The sequence below is a fragment of the Gymnoscopelus braueri genome, assembly GCF_963280865.1.
Source record: "Gymnoscopelus braueri genome assembly, chromosome: 19".
Classification (NCBI taxonomy): Eukaryota; Metazoa; Chordata; class Actinopteri; order Myctophiformes; family Myctophidae; genus Gymnoscopelus; species Gymnoscopelus braueri.
Window position 1 is genome coordinate 37,966,285 of NC_137621.1, and position 17,304 is coordinate 37,983,588.

Below are 17,304 nucleotides of genomic sequence, written 5' to 3' on the forward strand. Positions count from 1 at the left end.
GTATTACTACAGTGTGCGTGTATACCTGTAGTATTGCCACCTCATTGCGTAGCTGGCTTTCCTGTTTGGTTGGGAATCGAAGTTTATCGATGATTTTAATGGCCACGTCTCGGCCTGACTTCCTGTGTTTCCCTGCAACACAAACACATGACAAAGACGTGACAAAGCCAGTAGCCTACAATAACCAGTAAACTGCCAACCTGTATGTGTGTGTGTGTGTGTGCGTGCGTGCGTGCGTGCGTGCGTGCGTGCGTGCGTGCGTGCGTGCGTGCGTGCGTGCGTGCGTGCGTGCGTGCGTGCGTGCGTGCGTCTCTGTGTGTGTATGTGCTTATATGTGTGCTGTGTGGTGTGTTACCTCCATACACAATGCCAAACTGCCCTGATCCTAGCACCTCGTCAGGAAATATCTGATACACAGAGCTGATGTCCTAGACAGACAGACAGACAGACAGACAGACAGACAGACAGACAGACAGACAGACAGACAGACAGACAGACAGACAGACAGACAGACAGACAGACAGACAGACAGACAGACAGACAGATGTTTACTGTAAACATATCAAAAACAAAAGGTGCACTTTTAAACCATCAAAGATAATTCATTCATTGCCCTTTAATGCAGTGGTTCTCAACCTATTTCTGGATCAGGGCCCACTTGAAAACCTTGAAAGCGTTCGCGGCCCACCCATCTGACCACTTAACACGTCTGCCGCGTTAAGTACTCAGATGGATGGGTCGCGTGTATTTTTTTTTTGCCGATCAGTCAATCGATTATATTCCACCTTGGATCAATGGAACCTATGTAAGTTTATTTTTGTTTTTTTCTTACATTTTTATCAAACGATTTTGTAACCCCATTTTTTACACCCAGTGCCAATTGTCTATGTAATCCTGGGCACTACCTTCCCTCTGCCAACCTAGGGAGGCCAGGGCCGAGCTCATGCCTCCTTCAATGCATGAGAGCCAACTCACCTTCTTGTCACCTGACAGGAGAGAGTTTCCCTGGTTGGACGTAGCGCGTGGAAGGAACACGTTATTCCAACCAGTTCCTTTCCCCTCCATCAGGCGCCCCGGCTGGCCAGGGGGAGGTAGTTACTGCATGTTTTTGTGAGGGTACCTACCCTAGGGAACACGGGGAGAACATGCAAACTCCACACAGAGAGGCCCTTTCGCCAACACCACCTAGGGTATGGGCACTGATGACGAGGAGGAGAGAACACGCCCCCAGCGCCCACAGCGTCCCCTACGGGAATCGAACCCAGGGCCAGGACCCATACCGTAAGTTCTTATTTATTGGTATCACTTTTTTAATATAAATGTTAAATTATCATTAAAATCTAATGGCCAATTATTTTGAGGGCCCATTTGCAATACCCTTGCGGCCGACCAGTGGACCCCGGCCCACAGGTTGCGAACCAGTGCTTTAGTATACCCTAACCGCCATGACATGGCTTTTGGATGGTGTTCAGGACGTGTGTCACCTGGAATGGCTCTGAAACGTACTCAGGACCATGTGTCACGTCCTGTGTCTTTCTCCTGCCTCTCTCTCTCTGCTGGACCGTATAATAAAAGCATTCGAGTGTCTGTAGTCGTAGTAGTTGCTGTTCTAGGATCTGAAGCTTATTTTAGAGCAGTGGTTCTCAACCAGTGGTCCGGGGACCACCCGTGGTCCTTGAGGGGGTTCCAGGTGGTCCCTAGCTAAATGATGGAGAGTTGGAAACCAAATGGACCCTTACAGATCTTTAACTGCAAAATGAAACCAAATGGACCGTTTTACGGGTCCATTTGGTTTCATATTACGCTCTCAAGAGTTAAATTATTGTTAAAACATCTGCATTTAATTAATTACAGAACTGTTATTTTGATAAACGCTGGCCTGTCGTCTCTCCTACGGTACCAACATCAATACAGCATGGAATTGTGGACAAAATCTTATCCAACGATTACAAAATATTTTAAGTCTTGGGTCTGAGAGGCTAAATGTCATCAAACGGTGGTCCGTGGCTCAAATGCCGAATAAATAATGGACCTTGATATGAAGAGGGTTGAAAACCACTGTTTTAGAGCACTTATATATATAGTACAATACTCCTACAACTGCAGGGGATCACAGCAGTATTGAGTCCTCATGCTGATCTATATCAGCATCGGGTTCATTGCAATTGAGATTAAGATCTGATTCTGGTAGTTCTCACTATTGGTTCATTGTAATGTTGCTGATCTAGGATGTGATATCCTTGTTCTACTTACAATTGGTTCATTGTAATGTTGCTGATCTAGGATCTGAGGCTTAATTTAATGGTTGGGCTTGTTGTAAGTCTCTCCGGAGGCGCGTGTCAGATAAATGACTCAAACATACTGTCATGTAAACCAATGAATGAGTAAATGCATGTGTATGGATGATGGAGTGCAGGCCGCCCCTGGTGTTTGGCTGCTCTGCCATCCATCTCCTCAACTGAAATATTACATCGCAGTCGGTGGAAACCTCGTATCTCAAAATGTCAACTTTTTCATTGTTTTTTTTTCAGGAGTGCCAAAGAAAAGTGGTGAAAATAGCCGATCTACAAGCTCACAATGCGTCGCAGCTTGTACAGATCGTCTATTTTCACTATTTCTGAACATTTTTGTTTCCATTTCCTGAGAGGTAACGTTTTTTTGGACATATGAGGTTTCCACCCGACAGCGGCGATTTCCTCTCGTTTTGTGTGCAATAATCTCCCCCACCTTTTAGTTTGACAGCCTAATATCACATCGCACCTTGATGGGGGAAAGACAGAAATACGATATTACCACCATCACCCAAACCTCCCCCCACACACACATACACACACATACAGTCGCGCGCGCCTGCCGCCTCACTCGCTGCCTAATTATCTTCGGGGCTGTCGTCATGGTTACCGCAGGGCTGAGTGGCTAATGACAGTAATCTCCATTTTGCTTGAAGACGCTCACACCTTGGAGACTGCACGCTCTGACGCACTGAGAACGTGTGTGTGTGTGTGTGTGTGTGTGTGTGTGTGTGTGTGTGTGTGTGTGTGTGTGTGTGTGTGTGTGTGTGTATGTACAGTAGAGTAAATGTCTGTGTGCATGTAAAATATAAGTGCCTGTGTGTTGCCTAAAGAGAGAGTGTGTGTGTGTGTGTGTGTGTGTGTGTGTGTGTGTGTGTGTGTGTGTGTGTGTGTGTGTGTGTGTGTGTGTGTGTGTGTGTGTGTGTGTGTGTGTGTGTGTGTGTGTGTGTGTGTGTGTGTGTGTGTGTGTGTGAGCGAGAGAGAGAGAGAGAGAGAGAGAGAGAGAGAGAGAGAGAGAGAGAGAGAGAGAGAGAGAGAGAGAGAGAGAGAGAGAGTGTGCATGGAGCAAATGTGCATTTGTATATGCAGAGCAAGTGAGTAGTCTGTGTGTGTGTACACTCTGAACACACAGCAGTAGAAGGTGACAGCTCCCCACATACTGATGTACTGTGTGTGGGGAGGCATGCCCTTATGATGTAGAAAAGAGCAGGTAGTATGCTAACATTTTGTTACAGGGGTTTCCGAGCAACATCTCTACACCTGTACAGAGTGCAAAAAGTAGTGAGTAATAAGTGATATCTTTTTGGTTTACAACAACACATTTGTCTTTTTTTCTCTTTAAGTTCAAGCTCTATATTCTGATAGTAATAATTGCTATAGAGTATTTGTTCAATAACAGAGGTCTCTCCAGCTCTTTAATAAACAGACAATATATTTTCAGGTCGGTTGCCGATTTCAGCCAGAGAGTACCCATTTATCAGCTTCAGTGTTATAGTGTTCCAGTTCCATTTTTCCACACTGCTTTGTGTCATCACTTCCAAGTCCACTTGTTTATCCAATGGAGCCAACGAGAGCACCGGCTCCCGCACTCTACCATTGACAGCAGCCGGGCTACCCGCCAAAACAATGGAAGAAAATAAGGTCACAGTGGACACAGTTTTTCTTTTACATATTCAAAATGAATATCCCTGCAAATGACACAGGCACATTTTACTGCTCAAATTTAAGTTCCACAAATGTTAATGAAACCGTTTTCAGTTGCCTCTTTGATGTTATTCATATAAGTAAATAACATATTTTCTTTAGTTTTGTTTTGATAGTTGCAAATAAAACAATAGTAGTAAAATGATTAGATTCGCAGACCATAACTTTGGAAACCCCAGTCAACAATTCAATTCCAATGTGGTCACAGCGGGTCAAACATAATAGTTGGAATTCTGTGTGCTTGTCTTCTTGTAAGTTTGGCCTTCCCGAGTTGGTGCTGGGAACAGTAACTTGGAAGAAAGTTCCTCACGATAAGTTCTTCACAAACTTGATGCTCTTGGTTCAGAGACTGATATATAGATATTACACCCAAGCGAGGTAATGGATAACCGTCCATTGACTTGACCTTCCTATAGTATGCTATAATTTTGTAGAGGTAGGAATAGAATGCTATGTGTGAATGTGCTGTTAATGAATGTTCTCTGTTCACACTTGCCAGTGAAACCCAAGAGAACATGATTAAACTAGTACTTGTGTTTCCAAAGCACTCAGAGACACATTTAAAATACTATATCGTCTCTGTCGGGTGGAAACCTCATCATGTCCAAAACTGTTACTTTTCTTTTTTTTTTCTTAAATTTTTATCCCGTGATTTTGTAAACCTTATTTTTCACCCGGTGCCAATTTTCTAAGTGATCCTGGGCGCTACACTCCCCTCATCAGCCTAGGGAGACGTAGCGCGTGGAAGGAACACGTTTTTCCAACCAGTTCCCTTCTCCTCCATCAGGTGCCCCGGCTGTCGTGGGGGAGGCGGTATAGCGACCAGGACTACTACATGTTTTTGTGAGGGTATTAACTACCCTGAGAGACACGGGGAGAACATGCAAACTCCACACAAACTGTTACTTTTCAGGATTCAAATTCTAAAACAGCAAAAGTATCAGAAATGCATCGCTACACGCCGTGTTTCGAGCTTGTGGATCTGCTACTTTTGTGTGACGCTGTAGTTACTACAGTGTAGTATGATCAAGTAGTAATTTATGAAAAAACAGAAAAAAGTTAAAATATGGAGATAAGAGGTTTCTGCCTTCCTATGCATCGATATACTAATGCATAGGAAAAACATGTCAAGTGTGTGTGTGCGTGCATGCATAGATGTGCGTGCATGTGTGTGTGTGTGTGTGTGTGTGTGTGTGTGTGTGTGTGTGTGTGTGTGTGTGTGTGTGTGTGTGTGTGTGTGTGTGTGTGTGTGCGTGCGTGCGTGCGTGCGTGCGTGCGTGCGTGCGTGCGTGCGTGCGTGCGTGCGTGCGTGCGTGCGTGCGTGCGTGCGTGTGTGTGTGTGTGCGCGCGCGTGTGTGTGTGTGTGTGTGTGTGTGTGTGCGCGTGTGCGTGTGTGTGTGTGTGTGTGTGTGTATTCTCACCACATTCTCTTGGACCTGGCAGTTGGAAACAGAGATGCTGATGGACACGTCCTCTGAAGGAGACAAACACACAGCAGTCAGATATCTGTCTGTCTGTCTGTCTGTCTGTCTGTCTGTCTGTCTGTCTGTCTGTCTGTTGTTTTTCAAGACGTCTTAACTTGAGGTGAATACAATTAGCTAGTGTAATGTCAATGGGACCACAGTGATGACCACTAATGATGATAAATAATAATAACTAGAAAGCTGCTCTCAGACAGTATACTGTAGCACTCATCTCGGCCAGGAGGCATGCCCTTATAATAACAGTGATGCCATGAAAAAAGTAGCATTACATGTGATTAAGAGTTCGCCATCTCTACATGTATTCCTCCCTCTCTTGCACATACAAAGGAATTGTCATATTGTCATATTTCACTCTGCTTTGCCGGGTGTCTCTGTAAAATATAAAAGTGCCTAAGGACTGAGTTAAGAATGCCTAAGGAATAAGTTGAACGTATATGGACATTACTACTCTGGGTGTTGGGGTATGTTGCCATGTTCATAAATACATTTTGGTGTTATATCTAACGTCGGCTTGCCCCGGCGAAACTTGTATGCCTGTGATTGGCTAGTTCTGGTACATCCTGTAAGCCAGAGGGACAGGAGTGTTGTCAAGTGCACGATTGACCAATTGGTAGCGGGTCTCCAATTCCATAGCCTGGAGGGAAGATTCCCATTTTTTTTTTAAGTATTTGAAACATATTTGAAAATTGAGATCCTTGCCCTGCTGGCAGAGTGCACACGGATTGGAATACGATGGTGATTGGCCTAGTAGTATGCAAGACACCCAGAAACTCACACGCACACACGCACATATGCAGAGGGGTGAAATCATGATCTCCTGGGCAAAGATAGTGAGTAAATCCTACTGTGTTTGGTGTGTTGTGTTCCTGTTGAGATGGCAGGCATCAGAGCACGTTGGATAGCCATCTCCCACATCCTGGACACGTCCCGACCGACACCACTGAGCTAGTGAAACACATGTGGGTTAGAACTAGTTTAAAGTGGCTGGAAAGCAGTAACTATGCCGTCGCTGTTCGGTGGGAAACCTTGTAAATCCAAAAGCGTTCCTTTTTATTATTATTATCTTTAAGAAACGATTTAAAATAGTGAAAATAGCCGATCTACAAGCTCACAAGCGACACACTTTTGTGCGACACACTATGATGAAGTAGGCTGGGCATACGAGATTTGGACTATATGTAACAATTATGTATTTTCAGTTTATAGCATCACAGAATAATGTGTTATTAACCAACCAGCCAGATTTGAATGATTACAAACATTTCCATGTTAACTCAGAATGACAACTCAATCAGAATAAAAATAAAAAGATCTGATTGGAAGGAATTCTCATTCTGGTTGAGAGGGGTGGTGTAAACCTTTTGATATTCAGATCAGCAGGAAAATATCAGTATGTAAACACTTATTCTGATCATCTCTCTCTGATTGGTTGGTTTCTGGTTGGAAAATTTACAGGAAAAAAACAGGCAGAACCACTTTGTGCAAGACAGGTCAAAAGTAATATTCTGATTAAATGCTTGAAATGAGGATCACCCTGTCCATATAAACACAGTCACAGTGTTTTACGATACATTATAGTCAATTAGATTTTATTTGATTCATTAGAAAAAAGCAATAATCATGACATACAAATGGTCCTCGTTAGTACTTTTTTGAGGATAAGAGCAGGACTTATTTCCATTGTGGTCCACATACAAACATGACAATCACACTGAGGTCAAATGAAAATAAAAATCAATTCCTTCATCGATCTGCTGCTGGTCTCTTACCAGTAAGTTAGAGTGTCCGGCAGCGGGGCTGACAGAGCATGGAGCTGCCGTACTGCCATCAGGCCACTGGAGGCTCTCTCCTATGTAGTACACCAGCGTTGCCGTGACGATCTCAAAGCAGTGTGGGTTGGCTCCATCGGGGAGCAGAGAGAAGCAGCGTGCCGGGTCCAGAGACAGCACCTCAGACAGTGGGATCTCCTACAACAGTACACACACAGCACAGTGCAGTGGAAACACCACACTGTTAGCAAAGTAGAGAACAGTGGAGTCTAACCTAAATTCAGTCGTGGAAAAAGTACTCAAATGTTTTACTTAAGTAAAAGTATCAATACTGCAATGTAGAAGTACTCTGTTACAAGTAAAAGTCCAGAATTCAGTAAAAGTACAAAAGTATTGGTATCCAAATGTACTTAAAGTACCAAAAGTAAAAGTACTAAAATGTTTGAAAATAGCCAATCTACAAGCTCACAACGCGTCGCATGGTGACGTGTTGTGAGCTTGTAGATCTGCTATTTTCCTAGGTATAAAATAGGGCTAAAGTAGTTAATGTATGTTTCATAATGTAAGAATTTATATCTGAAAAGTAACTAGTAACTAAAGTTACTAGTAGAAGTAAAAGTATATACATTTTTAAATACCGGTACTCCAGTAAAGTAAAATACCTCAAAATTGTACTTAAGTACAGTACTTGAGTAAATGTACTTAGTTACTTTAAACCACTGGATTCTGATTGATGAGCTCTATAACAGACCGCTGTCCAACACGGAAGCCATGTAAACAAACGCCCAATGTCATTTACAACTAAACATTGATCTCAAAAATGTTTTGAAAACATTTGAAGTGAGAAATAGTCAATACAGTAACCGAAAATTGATTCTATCTGATCAACTCTTCCTGTTGTTTTTCCGAGTCGACCGTGTTGCGCTGGACGGACGGTCGGCCGCACCTGCCATAAATCAATGGAATACTTTCATTTCCGTAAGCAAGGAAATACTTAGTTTGTTGTTACTTTTGGGTCAATTTATTAATTTACTTCTTAAGTAGCCGTGTAATAATTAAACGGGATAATTGACGGCGTGGCGGTCATTATTGAGAGATAAACCCCGACAGTCCTGTCGGGGTTTATTTCTCAACAATGACCGCCGCGCCGTTAATTGTCCCTTGCATAATTACAGCAGACTACAGTACAGTAGGAATAGTCACGTTCAGGGCTGCTTTAATCACTTAAGCTCTATACGAGTAGCATAGTTGTAGGATCCATCATTTAATGACAAATGTAGCTTCATGCTGCTGTCTGTCTCCACTGAGAAACAAACAGAGAGCGTCGTACCTTGTAGTATCTACTTCCTGTTTCATTCTGGAACAACGTGATGCATTTACTGTCCAACCTCCAGTAATGTCTTTTCCTCTGAAACACAGAGAGGAGAGGAGAGGAGAGGAGAGGAGAGGAGAGGAGAGGAGAGGAGAGGAGAGGAGAGGAGAGGAGAGGAGATATTTAGTGAGTTATTCCTGTCACACTGATTACTTACTGAGATGACTGAGAAAAGAAATAGACGGGTAATCAGACAGACAGACAGAAAGACAGACAGACAGACAGACAGACAGACAGACAGACAGACAGACAGACAGACAGACAGTTACCAGTGTATCTTTGCTGGTGTAATGAACCATCCAGCCCTCTTTCAGCACACTGCTACTCTTCCTCTTGATGTGCTTCACTGATTGGACGACTCTCATCAGGGGAATGTTATTACTGGTTGATGGGCTTCAGGGGGGCGGGGCATACACATGAGGTCCAATAGAAACACAGCAGTTAGAAATACAAGTCAAGAGAAGCAAGAGAGTCGACAGAAGTTACTATTTCTGTTCGTGCGCGTGCGTGTGTGTGCACACACGCGCGCGTGTGTGTGTGTGTGTGTGTGCGTGCGTGTACCTGATAGATCTGTTGGAGTCATCTAGGTCGGGGTCGTGGAGATCACAGAGATCTCCATGCCCTGCGTTGAGCAGCACACCCGTCACCTCCGATGTCATCCCTTCCTCCATGTCATCCAATAGGACTAGGACGCCGGCCCTGTCGACGTCCTGGTCGTCAAGGCAACCCTCCTCCATGACAACATCCGACTCCGCCCCCGGACTCAGAAGGTCTGTGGATGGATCAGTGGTGGAAAAAATACTCACATTTCTTACTTAAGTAAAAGTATCAATACTGCATGGTAGAAATACTCCGTTACAAGTAAAAGTCTGGAATTAAAAATGTACTTGAGTAAAAGTACAAAAGTGTTCACTTTTCAGATCTACAAGCTCACAACGCGTCGCAATGCGACGCATTTTGAGCTTGTAGATCGACTATTTTCAAATAGCCTCGGTATAAAATAGGGCTGAAGTGGTTAAAGTATGTTTTGTGTAATAATTTATATCTGCAAAGTAACTAGTAACTAAAGTTTTCAAATAATTGTAGTGGAGTAAAAGTACTTGAATAAATGTACTAAGTTACTTTACACCACTGGGATGGATGGATGGATGGATGGATGGATGGATGGATGGATGGATGGATGGATGGATGGATGGATGGATAGTTATGTGTGTGAATCACAGGGTGTTTGTCTCGTATATAAATGTAAACAATTCAATTCAGCAAATAGAGGTTAAAGTATATTACCTCCATTCCCGCAGACTTCTCCAAGACAGTTGTTTGGAACTTTAGGAGCACATCTCTTATGGCAATTAAACTTACAATCTGTGAGAGAGAGAGACAGAGAGAGAGAGAGAGAGAGAGAGAGAGAGAGAGAGAGAGAGAGAGAGAGAGAGAGAGTGCAAGGATCTGCAATAAGTGTATCCAATACATCATTAATAGATCTATTAAATCTTTCGATGTCCCGTTAATCTATCCATCCATGTGATCCTATTTGCCTGAGTATAAAACCATTTTTCTTTCTGGAAATGCCATCTGAAAAATAAAGGTTCTCTTATATTAAAGGACTAGACTAGAAGTTACTAGAAGTTACTGTAGCTAAGCTCTGCCTCTTGGCTATTTTTTTCTTTGACACAAGGCTGTACTGTACACACATTGTCAGATTTTCAGCCTGCCACTTGTAAACACAAACTCATAACATCAGTTAACAGCCCAACACCACGTCACTCTCCATCCCCATTCTGTCCCAACAATCTGTTGTCTTTCTCTCACTGGAAAATGTTAGCTTTTATACACCATCGTTCCTTCCTTGTGAATTCTGGGGGATTGACCTCTTGATTTTCCTGGTGCTTTGAATTTGTTCATTTTTGTTAAGATGTGCAACAGGCACATTTACAGTGGTAAACAATTATGTTAATAACCAGAACTCTGAAAATTGTACAATAATAGATGTGCTAGAACATTTCATAATGACAAATGTCGGTATAGTCGGCTTGTATCAAATCAATCCAATCTAGGCTCATACAGTACATGTTACCAAACCAGTAAAACCTGAAACCCAACCAACCCTAATTAATGCATTTTAAGCAGTTTTTTAAATATAATGAACTGTTAACCCACTCAATCCGGGAAAGCCTCTGTGTCATTTTAGATTTCTTTGGCTATTAAACAATAGCAGATATACATGCTCATAGGGCGGCACCGAGTGCCGCGCTATGAGCTTGAAGATCTGCTATTTTTGAACATTTTTGCAAATCTTTGAATATATATTTATACATTTTTTAAACTCAAATCTTTGCTTCTGGGGGTCCCTGGAACAAAGTATTTTGAGATGGGGGGGTCCTCGGACAAATACATATCATTTTGGGGGTCCTTGACATGGAAAAAAAAAACGTTTTTTCAAAAGATAGCAGATTTACAAGCTCGTCGCGCCGCACTCTGTGCCGCGCTATGAGCTTGTAGATCTGCTATTTTTGAATAGCCAAAGTATAAAATAATGGTTAAAGTTACACAGATGCGTTCCCGGTTTTACGTAATAGATTGTGGGGGTACAATTTAGCTGTCTGAGTCATATATATGACCAGCAGGTGCTTAAGAAAGCATCTTCTATTAGGGCAGACAGCTCTCACCCCCTAAATTCTGAATATTAATTCTTGCCTTCCGGCCAAAGGTTAAAGACCCCTGCAGCTAAAAACAGGTACATATTCTCATTTGTACCTACTTCCATTCGTGCCATCAATAATAGCAGCAGGAGGAGGTAGCTATGAGTAGCTATTATTATCTGGATCCTTTGATTATGTCTATGTCTATGTCTATGTGTGTCTTGTGTATGTATGTTTACTGTGTGTTGGAGTTTCTTACTATCTGCTGTAACATAAATTGCCCAGTTTGGGACATAATAAACTTGAACTTGAACTTAACTATTTTTATTAAATTTTTTATGAACTGTTAAATTGCATTAGAACAGGTAGGCAACAATTACATTACAGGGGCGCGGCAGTGGCTCAGGAGGTAGAGCGGCCGTGAGGGAACCGGAACGTTCCCAGTTCAATCCCGGGTTCCCCCAGAGGTAGTGTCGAAGTGTCCTTGAGCCCCTAATTGCTCCCGATGAGCAGATTGGTGCCTTGCATGGTTTCCTCCGCCATCGGTGTGTGAATGGGTGAATGTAATGCACAATCTATGTAAAACGCCTTGGATAAGGGTGCTATATTTACCACCATTTACATATAATTCACGTTTATTTTATTTCAATAACTCATTCATTTAAATGATACCTTTTTTATCACTCTATTAACACATTTTCTTCATTTAAAAAGATTTGGTCTTCAAAATGTATTCTTCCACTAACAACAGGTAGTGAAAGGTGTCATGTTGTATTTGGCTCATACATGCCTAATTAGCACTCTGTTCTTTCTGTTGTCGATCTGCTATTTTCAGTGAAGTTATTTAATGTGGAGCAGATACACTAGTATAGAGCCCTGAGGGACTCCACCAGTGGTCCGGGGACCACCAGTGGTCCTTGAGGGGGTTCCAGGTGGTCCCCATCTAAATGATGGAGAGTTGGTGACCAAATGGACCCTTATAGATCTTGAACTCTTGAGAGTGTAAAATGAAACCAAATGGACCCTTACGGATCCATTTGGTTTCAATTTACACTTAAATAATTGTGGGGGCACGGTGGCGCAGTCGGTAGCGCTGTTGCCACACAGCTAGAAGGTCCTGGGTTAGATTCCCGCCGGGGACACTGTGGGCGTGTCCTCTCTTCTGCGTTATCAGCGCCCATACCCTAGGGGGGTTGGCGAAAGGCCCTTTCTGTGTGGAGTTTGCATGTTCTCCCCGTGTCTCCTAGGGTAGTTAATACCCTCACAAAAGCATGTAGTAATCCTGGTCGCTGTACCGCCTCCCCCATGACAGCCGGGGCGCCTGATGGAGGGGAAGGGAACTGGTTGGAATAACGTGTTCCTTCCACGCGCTACGTCCTACCGGGGAAACTCCCCCCTGTCAGTTAAATAATAAGTTAAATAATTGTAAAACATCTGCATTACTTAATTCACAAGAAGTCTACACAATTATAGAATGTAGAAGAAATATTAAAAGTTTTGGGTCTGAAGAGGCTAAATCTCATCAAATGGTGGTCCGTGGCTCAAATGCTGAATAAATAATGGACCTTGATATGAAAAAGGTTGAAAACCACTGACGTACAGGGATTAAGTGGTGAGGTGAGACTGACCTTTACACTGCAGGCCCTGTCTGAAGAGTCCTTTGAGGAGTTTCTTGCAGTGCTGGCAGACAGTGGGTCTGGTGTACGAGTGAATCAGGAAGCTGTGAGGTACTTTGACCTTAGACAGCAGGATTTTGTCCAGTTCGATCGGTCGGCCAATATAGGACACGGAGCTGGACCGTCGCTCGCGGCCAGGGAAACAATCCGCCATGGTCTTCTGATGAGACGGAGGCAGGGGGCAACGGTTAAATTGGAATGGTAAATTTCAGGGTGAGAAAAGTGTAACAAAGTGAATAAAACTATGAGTGTTAAAGGGATGGTTCACCCCCAAAATGACTTTTCTTTCTATCGCTTACTCACCCCATGGAGATATTTTTAGTTTTTGTCGCATTCCTAAGCCAATAATTTGATGACCAGATACCAGTGGTTCCGGTAGGAGACACAAAGAAGACTCTTTGTGTCTCCTATTGGAACCACTGGTATCTGGTCATCAAATTATTGGCTTAGGAATGCGACAAAAACTAAAAAATATCCATGAATTCAAGTGTCCATGGGGTGACTAATCGATAGAAAAAAAGTTATGTTTTGGGTGAACTATCCCTTTAACAATGCAGAGTAAAGGACATACCTCAATACCGGGACTGAGCGGAGACTAGAGACAGAGGAGGAAAGAAGGAGAGAAGAATGGAGAGGTGAAGTCAGTGGAGGTGAAAGATGGGAAGGAAAAAGTAAAGTATAATTAGTTGACACATCAACATGGATTCTATTTACTCCTATACCTGGTAAACACATTTATGTATTTTCCAGTTTTCACTCTACATTAAATAATATTGCTGAAAATAGCCGATCTACAGCTGCTATTGTCTGCGAAGGTTTGCCCCAGAATATGGATGCTGGTAAAAAACTGATCTGAAATCCAGATTCCATTTACACCTGTCTCTGGTAAACCCATTAAACCAGACCTGTCTTTCCTGCAGACTACACAGACTGAAGTAATGTTCCACGCCCACACATGTCTGACTCACTGAAAGTCAAACTATTTCTGGTTTTCCAAAGGTAGCAGCATATAATTTTCTATCTTCGCATTCACCCCTGTGTGAGTGTGCGTGCGTGTGTGTGTGTGTGGCCAGTATGTAACACGGGTGGCCTGAACATTGCTGACATCACAAAGAACAAAGCCAAACAACAACTTGCCAAATACAGCTCTGTTTCCGCTGTCGTAGGCAGCTCGACTGTGTGGAGGAGAAGGCGCTATACATACCTTTAGGTGTTCATGAATTGTGTGTGTGTGTGTGTGTGTGTGTGTGTGTGTGTGTGTGTCTCCAGATTACACCTCCTAAAATTGTCCTTTTTGAAAACTACAGATTGCTCTAATCACTCCACCCTCCTAACAGTTTATTGTAATATTTACTTACTTTCAAAGGATGTAAATATTACAAGCCATACATGTAGCCACCGTTAAAGCACTAGCCTTACCCACCCTCCTGAGTCACAACTTTAAATGTTCAATAAAATGTATTATTATTATTTCCTGTTACTTCACTTCCTGGTTGTATCTGTGTGTTTCCTTTCAACATTACAGAAAACTTTATTTATGCTCAACAAAGACACATCTCCAAAAAAAATCTGTACAAATGTTCAAGACTCTGTCTTGATAAATCAACCGAAGATTAAAAGTTTCACCTCAAAACACTTTCATTCATTCAAGTACTTATTTGAAAATTTGTTGTGAGGGTTCTCCTCTGCCATTGCTGCTGGTTTGTGCGAAATGCATTCTAGAATATTTGGCTGTCCCAAATTCACTGATGCATCCTTGATAAAAGGGGCGGATCAAACGACATCCGGGCATTTGGACTGAACTTGGCTAGATGTGAACTTTTGAATTGGGACTGATGATGTTTTGCAGGTTCAAGAGAACACAAGTACAGGTTAATGAGAAGCGGCTAATGTCCTTAATACGAAACGAAACGGCTGCCAAGAGCATCTGTACGCACCAGCAGTGTTTCATCGGAGCTGCAGTGTGGTAGAGCGGCCAAGTTAAAGGTGAAGCCTTCTCCTCCTCCTCCTCCCCCTGGCAGCCCCAGGCCCGTCAGAGAGACGTTGGACAGGCGACGCTTCTTCAATCCACTGCAGTTGTTGGGGATCTTGAAGGCACAGCGCTTGTGGTAATTCAACCCGCAACCTGCAGGGAGGAGAGGTAGGACAAGTTAGTCAAATGAACACCTAAAGTGTCTATTTAATTATCCAGCCATCCATCCATCCATCCATCTACAAACACACATACACACACACACACACACACACACACACACACACACACACACACACACACACACACACACACACACACACACACATGCACACCCTCCCTTCACTGAGAGTCACAGGGGAGAGAGGCTGAGAAAGGACTTCAGCACCAGGGACAGCGACTGCAGCTAGTATACACTACAGTAGGGGAGGAGCAGTACTAATGCTAACTACTCCCAACGTGTCAGTTTTGCAGCTACTTTCAAAAAGTCAACCCCCCCTCCATCCATCCTGTGCATCTGTGCCTGTGTTTGTGTGTTGCTAACCACTGCTTGGAGACTGAAGAGTCTTCATCATTTCTTTCACCATCGCGGTGGCAGCCTACTGACAAAGAATGTTAATGAATACGGCCTAACAGTATATAGACACTCAATTCTAGTGGTTTGCTCACAGGTCAGCAGCCAAATCAGTATGCCTTCATTCCAAAAACATCGCCCCGTCACTCCATGGCCTTAGGGTAACATGGCGTCAGAAGGACATAATGAAGTGGTTGGAGACTGCACATTTTGGAGTTGGTACAGCAGTTTAAAAACACAAGTACGCATTGTTCCGTTAGTTTTCACACGTCGGACATCATGTTTCGAGTTGTCATGAAGGCAGCATTACCTTGGCACACACAGTAAAATCCTTGTTTGTTGCTTTAACTCTAATTGTAAAAATGTAACTGCCTTCCCCACTTCTGTTATTCCCTTGATAAAGACAGTCAAATATGAACTTTGAACCTGTCGTGGAGGTCGTATGTTGGTGACTAGTTTTAGCGAGAGGCCAGTTCTCACAACACACGCGTACTCGCGGACAACCACACACACACACACACACACACACACACACACACACACACACACACACACACACACACACACACACACACACACACACACACACACACACACACACACACACACTGCCAGAGTGAAGTAAATTAACTAATTGCATGTACTCAAGTACTGTACTTAAGTCCAATTTTGAGGTATTTTTACTTTACTTGAGTATTTGCAATTTTCAATACTTACTTCTACTCCACTACATCTCAGAGGCAAATATTATACTTTTAGTCCACTGCAATTATTTGAAAACTTTTGTTACTAGTTTGTAGATTTTGATTATTTTTACAAAACACACTAACCACTTCAGCCATATATATTTTTCATCCATTTGAAAATAGCCAATCTACAAGCAAACAATAGCAGATCTACAAGCAAACAATAGCAGATCTACAAGCTTACAATGCGTCGCCATGTGAGCTTGTAGGTCAGCTATTTTCAAAAGGTTTTTTTATACATTTTGAACTTTCTACTTTTGGTACTTTAAATACATTTTGATACCAATACGTGTGTACTTTAATTTTGAATTCTGGACTTTTACTTGTAACAGAGTATTTCTACATTGCAGTACTTGGACTTAAATAAATAATTTTTGTGCTTTTTCCATCACTGCACACACTACCTTCACATTTGAGTCCCTGGCGGACCAGACCCCAGAGCATCTCTCCGCAGTGGTCACAGAAGGCCGGGGCGCGGTAGGAGTGAACCATCAGGGCATGGGGTCGAATCTGGAAGTCCTCCACTGTAGCTGAAGCTTCAACACACAACACACCGCACAATAAACATCAGATATTCTGTGAAATCCTGAGTGCTAATTTAACCCTGAGCGCATACAAATGTAACCAAATTCATTGTGCAAACTCTTTTTTAGTTACAAAACTAAACATTTGACTGTGTATACATACAGAGAGAGAGACGGAGAGAGAGACACACAGAGAGACAGAGACAGAGACAGAGACAGAGACAGACAGACACAGAGAGAGACACACAGAGAGACAGAGACAGAGACAGACAGAGACAGAGACAGAGACAGACACAGACACAGACACAGACAGAGACAGAGACACAGACAGACACAGACACAGACACAGACAGAGACACAGACACAGAGACAGACACAGAGACAGAGACAGAGACAGAGACAGAGACAGAGACAGAGACAGAGACAGAGACACAGACACAGACAGAGACAGAGACAGAGACACAGACACAGACAGAGACACAGACACAGACACAGACACAGACACAGACACAGACACAGAGACACAGACACAGACACAGACACAGAGACA

At 43.0% G+C, this 17,304-nt stretch overlaps 1 protein-coding gene across 1 annotated transcript in view; it reads right to left on the minus strand.

Moving 5' to 3' along the window:
• Positions 1-17,304, minus strand: part of prkd1 (protein kinase D1) — a 63,992-nt gene that overhangs the window by 8,743 nt on the left and 37,945 nt on the right. The window contains exons 3-15 of the mRNA XM_080414738.1: positions 16,635-16,766; positions 14,876-15,063; positions 13,510-13,533; positions 12,891-13,098; positions 9,908-9,985; positions 9,182-9,392; positions 8,890-9,013; positions 8,579-8,656; positions 7,249-7,446; positions 6,325-6,424; positions 5,417-5,469; positions 356-428; positions 26-132 (exon numbers count right to left, since the gene is read on the minus strand). Coding sequence (XP_080270864.1) covers positions 26-132; positions 356-428; positions 5,417-5,469; positions 6,325-6,424; positions 7,249-7,446; positions 8,579-8,656; positions 8,890-9,013; positions 9,182-9,392; positions 9,908-9,985; positions 12,891-13,098; positions 13,510-13,533; positions 14,876-15,063; positions 16,635-16,766 — 1,574 coding nt within the window. The remainder of the gene's footprint in view (positions 1-25; positions 133-355; positions 429-5,416; positions 5,470-6,324; positions 6,425-7,248; positions 7,447-8,578; positions 8,657-8,889; positions 9,014-9,181; positions 9,393-9,907; positions 9,986-12,890; positions 13,099-13,509; positions 13,534-14,875; positions 15,064-16,634; positions 16,767-17,304) is intronic.